The sequence below is a fragment of the Aplysia californica genome, unplaced genomic scaffold (assembly GCF_000002075.1).
Source record: "Aplysia californica isolate F4 #8 unplaced genomic scaffold, AplCal3.0 scaffold00006, whole genome shotgun sequence".
NCBI lineage: Eukaryota > Metazoa > Mollusca > Gastropoda > Aplysiida > Aplysiidae > Aplysia > Aplysia californica.
Window position 1 is genome coordinate 1,005,665 of NW_004797276.1, and position 10,162 is coordinate 1,015,826.

General features: G+C 41.2%; 1 protein-coding gene across 2 annotated transcripts in view; it reads left to right on the forward strand.

Moving 5' to 3' along the window:
* LOC101850858 (opioid-binding protein/cell adhesion molecule homolog) overlaps positions 1-10,162 on the forward strand; it is a 90,662-nt gene that overhangs the window by 56,855 nt on the left and 23,645 nt on the right. For both annotated transcript variants that reach the window (XM_035968960.1, XM_013081327.2), the window contains exon 2: positions 9,638-9,756. In XM_035968960.1, coding sequence (XP_035824853.1) covers positions 9,638-9,756 — 119 coding nt within the window. The remainder of the gene's footprint in view (positions 1-9,637; positions 9,757-10,162) is intronic.

Sequence of the window (10,162 nt, forward strand, 5' to 3'; positions counted from 1 at the left end):
ATGATGATGATGATGATGATGATGATGATGATGATGATGATGATGATTGTATCAGTGAGATATGATAATAGATTTCCTCTTCTGTGTCCTTACTCGAAAAGAATTATGCTATTTTCACGAAAGCCAAGGCAGGGGAAAATAATCAAACAGTGACGCATCAAACTGCAGATACACATTTGTCTCTAATCACAATAGTCCTCCTCATTTTCTTTGACACAAGAAGATTTGTTCAACTATAAATCGGCCTTGGTATTAAATAAGTTTCATGGAAGCTTGTTGCTATCATCCACAAGCGATGTCCAATTTGATCAATCACACCTAGTGCAATTATAGGGTGCAGTGCTCGTAAATCTATGACATCATAAAAGTTATTGTGTTGTTGGTCCTTCTATAAAATGAGTTGAGAGAGTATGGCTGGTCTGCTGTGGATTCTGGGAATTATATCTCCCCGTCACTCGTCCCTGATTGCTCTTGTCACTCCAGCAAATCCTCCTTCTACCCTCTACCGTTCTTCTCCTTTGATCGTGTGTAGAACCTGATGTGATTTCCAATCGTGGGAGGCTGATGTCTCAGTAATTAGATTATATCTGATAGCGAATGTTTTGGATTGGAAAAGATTGGAAATAGAGGGCCGTTAAGATTACAAGAGGCGGTAATTATACATTGTGTCTCGGAGTCTTAGATTACAGGACCATGCCTGAATTCATGAGATTCTCCCAGCAAGGCAACAAAAAGATTAGGGACGCTGAAGGCCTGGGCGGCTCAGCGTTTGGATGGGAACAGGTTGCAGTCGACAATCATGCGTTTGTGCTATAAGGGGCATGCCTTCGCCAAACAGTGAGTTCGAAACTGCAACCACCGGAAGAAAACCAACACAATTTCAGAGAATAGAACAAATTGCCTGCCAAAATGTGCCCCTCCAAAAAACAACAACAACAACAACAAAGGCTCAAACTACGATTACGAAACATAATAGCAGAGTTTATATTTTAATTTTTCGTCGTTGGTGTTCATCACTGTGTGCTTAGTGTGGCCGCTCTCTCAAGCCGTCTCCCAATTAATTTTCGTTCGAGCACATAGTGACAGCACAGAGGAGCAATCGGTGACTTTTGGGAGAGGGAGGTCATACAATATCGTACATCTTTCAAAGTTATGTATTCCCGTCTTGGCAGCTGGCCCGAAGTAATTGTGAGTAGGGACTGGGGTGTGGGGGAAAATAATAAAAGTATTGCAAACTTTATTACGTAGTCCCAAGTGCCTTCTAAAGACAATAGTACAACTCGTGTCCTACTGTAGCTCAACTTCCTCCATTGTTGGACGTATCACTGCACTCACTGGCTTCTCTTTTACCTAGTGTAAGGAAAATAGCATTCTCTGTGAACAAAGCTATTATTGCTCTCTGTAGCAGAATCTGGGGGTCTTATTGCGCTTCAACTACTGCTTGGCTGCATGTTGTTATGACTGAGCGTTTCTCACGCGTGGGCTATGAATGTGCAGGGACCACAATATGAAGTTCAGGATTCCACATTTGAAGCAGAGTGACCCGACTCAAGTGTGTATCAAAAGGTCAGGTAGTATTAGGGACCGCGGAAAGACCAGTCGTTATCGTGCATAATCTATGAGGGTTGGAATCGTGCTCAGCCAGATTGGAATACGAACGCGACTGAGTGGAACAAATTGAATGATCAAAATGGTGATCCAGAGAGCCTGGACTTCTATTCTGAAGACATGAGACTGCGGAGAGCGTCTGTAGTTACTGAGTCAGATTCCTGGAGAGAACAAACCAGAATGAATTGTACTGTCTGTTGTGAGGTGCCTATTGATTTGCCCAAGTCAGTGTGAATTATCGCGCCATTCTCGTTGTACAATCATACCAACTTGATTGTTTGCACTGCAAACCGGGATTTTCATTGTCGAGTTGTACGCAGTTTAATACTTCATGCTGGTTGATCACAACAGTTTGCGTAATAAATTCTCAGATGCTGTGTGCAGTCTATCAAAACTACTGATGACATACCGTCTCAACTGAAATAAAATGTTATACATGATTTTTTCATAATAAGGTTTAGTGCCTTACTTGACATGCTTAATGAAGGGAATTTTGAATATAGAGCTACACTGAATATAGTACAATTTTTCAAACTCAGAAGTACAGGTTTCAAACAAGTAAAACGTTTTTCATTGAAGTAACATACCTGCTGACAAACCCCCAATGGCGTAAAATGTATAAAGTGATAAGGATTTATAGCACCCACCCGGCGTCTCAGAGCAGAAGACATGACACGCACTTCCGTTAGTCTTTACTCAGAAGCTTGGTTTGGACACAGACTTTAACTTTAAACAAAATTTGCAATTGTAAATGTGTAGAAAAATCGGATGTTCTTATGAAAGCTTCTATCTATGTTAGCTAGTCACAGCCAGGGGATTTTGGCAACACCCTCCTCGCTATTGCAGAGATTATAGCATTTCCGACAGTCTGAAAATGTTTAATGTGTCCCGCGCGCTCATATGACCTTACGCAGTTGCAAGCGCCGTAAAGCACTTACCAAAAAAAAAAAGAAAGAAAAAAGAAAGATAATAGTCTCAGCCTCAGCCCTTTGGGTGATCATATGGTCAATGAAAATGGAAAGAGACACTCTGTTTAATCATCAGCCACACAATTTCAAATTGGACAAACATTTCTTTTTTCCCCCAACTTTTCAAGAATATCATATTTTGTCCTTTCTCTTTACAGCCACCTAAACACAAGGTTCAGTTTCACAACAAAATCGCGAATTTTTCAGTAGTAGTGGTTGGCTGAGCGGGGGAGGGGGATCTCCCGGAAACATGTTCACACTTAACCATACTCACTGTAGACGAACTCTTGGTATTCTAAAAAGAATACAAAATATGAGTCAGAATGTTTTCTTTACAATCCTCCAGACGGTGTCATGTTTGGCAACCTTTTGCCATTACTGCGTTACCTTCTGGTTGTTTGCTATCTTCCTTCCTGACGACAAGCCGTCTTACTGTCTTTGTTGTTGAGTCTCAGGGCAGCCACTCTCCATTCCTCGACGAGTAAGAACGCGAGGGAAAAAGGGTGAAAACTGTACTAAAAGTTTCACGTTTCCCACTTTCTCTCTACTTTCTCTCTTTTATTTCTCATGCTCGGTAAAACGACTACAGCATTTTCTCTGCCTGTCTATTCTGTTTGCCTGAGAGTCTGGCAGTCTGTCTGAGACCCAGTCTGTCAGTCGGAATATTGATGGCTCAAAGCAAAGTTTGTATTGATATATATCTGATTTGTTGTAGTTTTGGTGTTATTTGTACGTCCTACGTTTGTTTATCAACCACAAAAAAAAAACTAGGAAGAACGTGTGAAAGTGATAATATTGATACTCAGTGAGTCTAAAAAGGAGTACCCATTTAAATAAAGGTCAATAACTCGGTCATACCAATTTCAACAACAAACAAAAAAACAACAACAAAAAAAACAGAAAAAAGCAAAAACAAAAAACAAACGATGAAGACAATCAATTAACGTGTTAAAAAAATATCAAGTTTTAATAATTCCACCGAAACTGAATTGAACGGAAAACATTAATCCTCAACAGCTACCGGGGCGTGCTCAGCCTAATCTTGTTTCAGGGTGTGAACGGTAAAAACCAAGACCGTCAGTTACATTAGGTGGATCTATCTCACCGCTCTGAGAAAGTAGAAGTTTTGGGAGGAGACGTTGTTATGGTGTTGAGAAGGCTTGGTTCACATGCAAAGGGTCAAACTCCACACGTGAGGTGTGGTCGTTCCATGGCTACAAGAACGTTTCGGAGAAACGACATATACGTTGGGAGCTCTCTTACAAATGAATTGTCACTTCATTTAGCCCCCTCAATTAATTATTTTCTACGGGATTTTTGACAGACAGATTCTGAGAAATAAGCCTCACCAACAATCGAAGAATTTAAATACTTGTTGAACAAGACGTCTAAAGAATCGACCTAGAAACATGGCACAGGGTAATTCAAAATTTTTCGGTGGCATATTCGAGCTTGTCAGATCGAACAAGTCACTTAGTATTCTTTATATCAATCGATGCGACGTTCCCTCCGACTGAATTTTATTATATTCGAAGTTTTTTTAAAAATTGCCCAAGAGATGATTGAGATGAAACCATTAAAAATGGTCTTTTTTAAACACTGGCGCTTATTTCTTTAGACTACAGCTGCTTTAATTCGGCTTGTTACTATTAGGCGGAATACGTTTCGAACACAGATAATAATATAATATTTTGTTCACTATGGACAAAAACATCAGTCAAGACTTCGTAAACCATTTTGCTGTAGTGGCAGTACACAGCAGGAATAATCTTTCTTAGAAGATAAGGATCTGTGTTTCTGTTCTATCGATAACCTCCCTCCACGGGATAAACTTTTATTTGGTAGAAGGAATGTTGTTAGAACCAATGAATAAAGAAGAAAGCAAAGTTAATAAATTCCCTGACCTCTTTTCATGAACTTAGTACAAAAAAGGAAGGAAGGCCTTTGAGTTTACTACCCTCTAAGGCCCACTTGTCCCTGTCTTTTATTCATCTCGATTCCTCATTCGTTGCTTCAAAGGCCTGTGTATCCATCAATTGAACCACACAGAAAATGTGGAGAACAAAATGGTTTGTGAGTCTACTCCCTGGTCTCATTTGGGTTATTCTCTCTCTCTCTCTCTCTCTCTCTCTCTCTCTCTCTCTCTCTCTCTCTCTCTCTCTTTCTCTCTCTTTCCCCCCTCTCTCTCTCTCTTTCTTTCTCTCTCTCTCTCGCACTCTCTTTCCTTCTCTCTACCCCCTTCTCTCGCACGCTTTCCCTTCCCCATGCTCCCCTCTCTCTCTCATTTCTCTCTCTCTCTCTCTCTCTCTCTCTCTCTCTCTCTCTCTCTCTCTCTCTCTCTCTCTCTCTCTCTCTCTCTCTCTCCCTCTCTTTCTAAGTTTTGCTAATATCGGCGGTCTTTTTGCGTTGTTTACATTCTTTTAACTTTCTCTGTTGTATTTGCTCATTTGAGTAGAGTAACGAAGGAGGAGGCTCTCGTGGCCTAGAGGTTTAAGGTGTTGGCCTCTCATTCAAAGGTCCCGGGTTCGAATCCGGGTAGCGACCGAAACATCTTCTTCTTTAAAATTGTCTCCTTTCACCCTTTTCCCTGCTCTCTAGCAATGTTCTGTTGTCTGCTTTCGTCTCCTCCTTCTGTCCCCACTCCCTCACCTCTTTGCCCCCTCCTCTGGGCTCCTGACTCTTTCTGCAGCCTTTCTACTGCTACTGCGTGGCTCCTTCTTACTGCTGTCTTTCAGCCACAACCCTGATGTTCTGGTAGGAAAGATCTACACCTAGCCTTCTCGGACAAAGGCGAAAAATCTCGGAGCGCCCGTGTGCAGGTTGCACACGTTTATGATCCCTTGGTGGTCTAAAATCGATAAGAGTAGGCTTCGGCCACAACCCGGGCAAAATTCGAAATTTCCTACCAACTGAATAAGTTTAATGTGTCCCGCGCGCTCATATGACCTTATGCAGTTGCGAGCACCGTAAAACACTGACAAAAAAAAAAGAGTAATGAACTAAGACACAAAATCAAATTTTCAGTGTCAAGAAAAAGCAAGACAGATAGACAAGAAAAAAAGAGAAAGACTAGCAATAGGACCTAAGAATGAAGCCACACAACCACCAGCTCCTTGCTTTTTTTTACCGTCTCACCCCCTTCCCAACAACAAGTACCCCACTCTCCCTTAATTATGCTATATGGATAATAAGTAGTACTGTTATATCTGATGTCATTTTTATGCATAACTGTGATGAAAACGAAAAAAAAAATCAGGCTTTCTGAAATCAATTGTCAAACACTACTTAACATATACAATCAAAAATTTCTTTATACAATTTTTTAAAAACTAGGTGTTGTTAACATCATGTGAAAGTTACACTAAAATCAAATTAAGAAACAGAGCAGAGCAATGGGACGATGCCTGGAAAAATGGCATTTTGAGAAAACAGCTGAAAAAGGTCAGAAAATATCAAAATAATTTTCTTGTAACCCCCCCCCTTTCAAAACATATTTTAATCTAAAACATGGCAAATACTTGGTAATATAATAAATATGTATTAGCACAGTAGAAATAGCTACATCCTACTAAAACCGATACATATAAGCGATGCAGAACATGCTTTGTGAAACTAAAACTGACAATTATTTTCTCCAAAGTGTCTACACCCTTTGTTCTACAGTCCCATCATACACCACTTTAGGGTACAGAAGCGCTTTCATACATTTTTGGACCCTTTTCAGAAAATGCCCATGACATATAATAAGTTATGATCCCAATTTTCTTGATTTCTCCTCAAACTTCAACTTCAAGGTTAACTTCAAAGACGAATTGCAAGTCTTCCCCCAACTTTCAAGGTCCACATGAGTGATACAATGAAGCCATGTCATTTTCTGGTTTGTTTTGATCCAAACTGCCGACACCAGGACCTCCACCCCTTCTCCCCAAGTGTGATTCAGTTCTTTGCAGAGGAACTTACTTCAAAGTATCAAAGTAGTAGCAGTCTCTAAGTGAATTTCTAAGACGTCTAGACTACTTTTTTTTAAAGTGTGGGATATGCCTTTTAGCTAAGGGAAAAAAATATAGATGGCTATTTTCTACTACGGACTGTTGCGATGACAGTACAAGAAATCTTTATAGTTGAGACGAACGACGAATCTTCTCCTCTCATTTTCTAAACTGCTGTTTATCTAAAGTAAAATAGAGATCTCGATTTATTTTTTTCTCAAAACCCAAACAAACCCCTGTCGTCTTTGAACTAGTGAGCCGACACCCCCTCTTCGCTTCCTTTTATTATTCATAGGGTAGACAAGAATTACGATTTTGTTTCGTTTGCAGCGTCGCGAATCGTTCTCATGCGGACGTGGAATTGAAATGGAAATTTCTAAACGTATTTCGTCCATTTCATTATCGGCACGTCTTTGCTCAACACACCGCGACCATACGCCAGGCGAGAGACAGAGATGAAAAAGCGGCCCCAATAAATTCGATTGGCTGTGTAGATTAAGAAGCACCCGCAAAAACCCTCGGATGCCTCAAATTGGACCCCCGCTCACAATTTCTTGAAATAGGAGTGTTGACTCACTCCCCATTTGCTCAAATAGATGTCCATTGTATGTTCTCTAGTGAGAACCCCTATTGATCCCACGGGAGAAGCCACTGGTCAAATATTAGACATAACCCGCGGGGAAAGTGATTCCTCTTGCCACGGTTATACATGTTCCGGTTCCGTTGTAAGGCGTGCCGGGGAAGGGGAAGTAACGCCAGCAAGTTGTCTGATAGCGATACGGGTTACCCACAATGGCGTCGCAGTCAGTTACGCTGGCTGGGTTAAAGGAGTGCTCTTCGCCTGGTGCTCGGCGCTGATTGGTCCAGCCTGTCTTCATCAATCTCAGCCTCACTACCCATGGTTCTTCGCAGCATCTTTATTCGTCTTATGTCTTCTTCGTCTACTCTAACGACCCCCCTCCCTCCCTCTCCTCCCCTCCTCGTTGTTTCACTTCGTTAGCCTCTAGTGAAAATAATAAGCACTGTCTGAGCGGCTCTAACCTCTTCGGTCAAAGTTATTTTTCGGTTATGATAATTGGAAGGAAACAGTGATAACACTTGGGTCGTTGTGGTTAAAGTATAAATTCAAAAAGACGAAGTACTTGTATAAACAACACGCACGTGGGTAGACCAACAGTTACAACGAATTTTCTGCCAAACAAATGACAGATAGTATATATACAAGCAAGAATGTAAACGGGCGCAGCAGAGAGAAAACAGGGTGAAATCTGACGGGATATTTCTCTCAACTGATCTTGTAGTTGCCTTTAATTTTTACTTCATATGCCCCTTTGATTCTTTCGACGAGCTGTCTTGTTACTCACAAATGTCCAGCCTCTCAAACACATAGCATAATATGACGATCTTGTTAAACCGTGTTTACATGCTCACAAAATACATGTATAAAACCTTTGATCACTTTACAGCAGCACTCCGTCGAAATCCCAATACTGAGAGCTGTTAAACATGTTTCACCAAAGTGATAAAACTGTAACACAGAAATAACATATGTATCATTATCGTCATTAACGGCAACAACATTTTACCATTTTACTTGAGCTTTCGTAAACCGAAGTATTCCCGAATCTCAGGGGAACTACATATCCTTTGCTTTTCCAGGAGATTCTTGCCAAGACTTTCGCCCTTATCGCCATTTCCTGAATCGCGCCAAAACGCACGTTCCAGTGGAAGATGAAAAATAAGGCAACACTTATGTAAATAATTGGCGTCTCGGGGTAGTGACTGAAAGATTCATCAAGTCTTCTCACAACATCTACAGATTCATTGCTTCCTCGCTCACCGGACACGATTCTGGCGTTATCTCACACCACACATAACTCTTGCTTTGGACACTGGAAAGGAATGTATTTTTCTTGAGATGTGCGCTAAAGCTCTTGCTCTTGCTGCGGGAAAATGTTCCACGATCCCCAATTCACGCCTTTGCGGTTTGAGTTTAAACTCGAGAACAGTACACTCGTGCGCTGTAATCCTACAAGTAGGACGGGTTCTTTAGCTGGTGGACAAGGTATACCCCAGGAGCTGCCAACCACCGCCTACATTGTTAGAGGTCCACTGTCTCTAGACGATACACAACATTTTTAGAGGCGTGTTTTCTTCATTAGCGGGCACTGGTAGAGAGAATCAGTATTAATAAATAAAAACGTATAAAAATTGTATATATACACACACACATACGCACACACACACACACACACACATACGCACACACACACACACACAGACATAATATACATATGTGTATAATACATATAATAAATATATATATATAAAATATACAGAGAGAGACCGACAGGCAGACAGACAGACAGACAGACCGACAGACGGAGAGACAGATAGAGGCAGAGAGAGACAGAGAGAGACAGAGAGAGAGAGAGAGAGAGAGAGAGAGAGAGAGAGAGAGAGAGAGAGAGAGAGAGAGAGAGAGAGAGAGAGAGAGAGAGAGAGAGACAGAGACAGAGAGAGAGGTAGACTGATAGATAGATTTTGTGCGTGTGTGTTTTTTTAACATTAAGACAATAACTTACACTGAACAAGGTCTTTTAAACTAGCGTCTATGGTGCAGTGATTAGTCGCTTCGCTCTGGACGCAGTAGACTTAAGTTCGATTTCTGCCTGGGGAGAACACTTTTATCTAGTATCTCGATCTTTCTGCGGGGATCTTGTATCCCTCTCAGCCTGGGTTGGCCCTGACAGGTAGGGTCAGAAGCTCACCTCCTTAATTATGTCAATGGAGACGTAAAAATACCTACATGTACCTTTAGTTCTTGTAGAGAGGCAAACTTAAGTTTACCGCAAATATACCGAGCAAGGAGAAAGTTTCTCCGAAAGAATTAGTGAAGCACAGACTTGTTTTGCATTTTCACATTTTGTATGACATGTCAGTCTTGTTCAATAAGAAAAGAAACACAATGATCCCCCCCCCTCCCCTATTAGGTCAGTTTGAAGAGTTGAATGAAAACCTGCCAAAAATGCAAACCCTCACTTTGTAACCAAAGTATCAACTTGTCCTCAGATATCTCCCAGCTCATGACCCTCGAGCCCAGCTTTGACTCCCCAATGGCAAACGTGACCGTCAAAGAAATGGCCACTGCCATCTTGCCCTGCTCAGTCAAGTTCCTTGGGCGACATGAGGTAAATGTGTTCATCGTTTTTAAAAATATTTATTATCAAAGAAATTTGACTCGTATGATACTTTTTTAAAGCTGTGAAACAAAAATGTGGAAGAGTTCAGGAGAAACAACACAGTGACCTGAAATATATTCAGAAATCTGGTTAAACTTCTTTGGAAGGGGGGGGGGTTGTTTATGGGAGGAAAGGGAAGCACATCGACACAACAATGGTCATTTTGCTCCGTGAAAGTATGATCGGCAGACACACAAACAGCCAGCAACAACAAACGGAAAGTAAACATGTAAAACCTACCAGTCAGTCGTATCCTCCAACCACCAGCGCAAGGAGTTAGGCATAGATAGACAGACAGACAGATAGATAGATAGATAGATAGATAGATAGATAGATAGATAGATAGATAGATAGA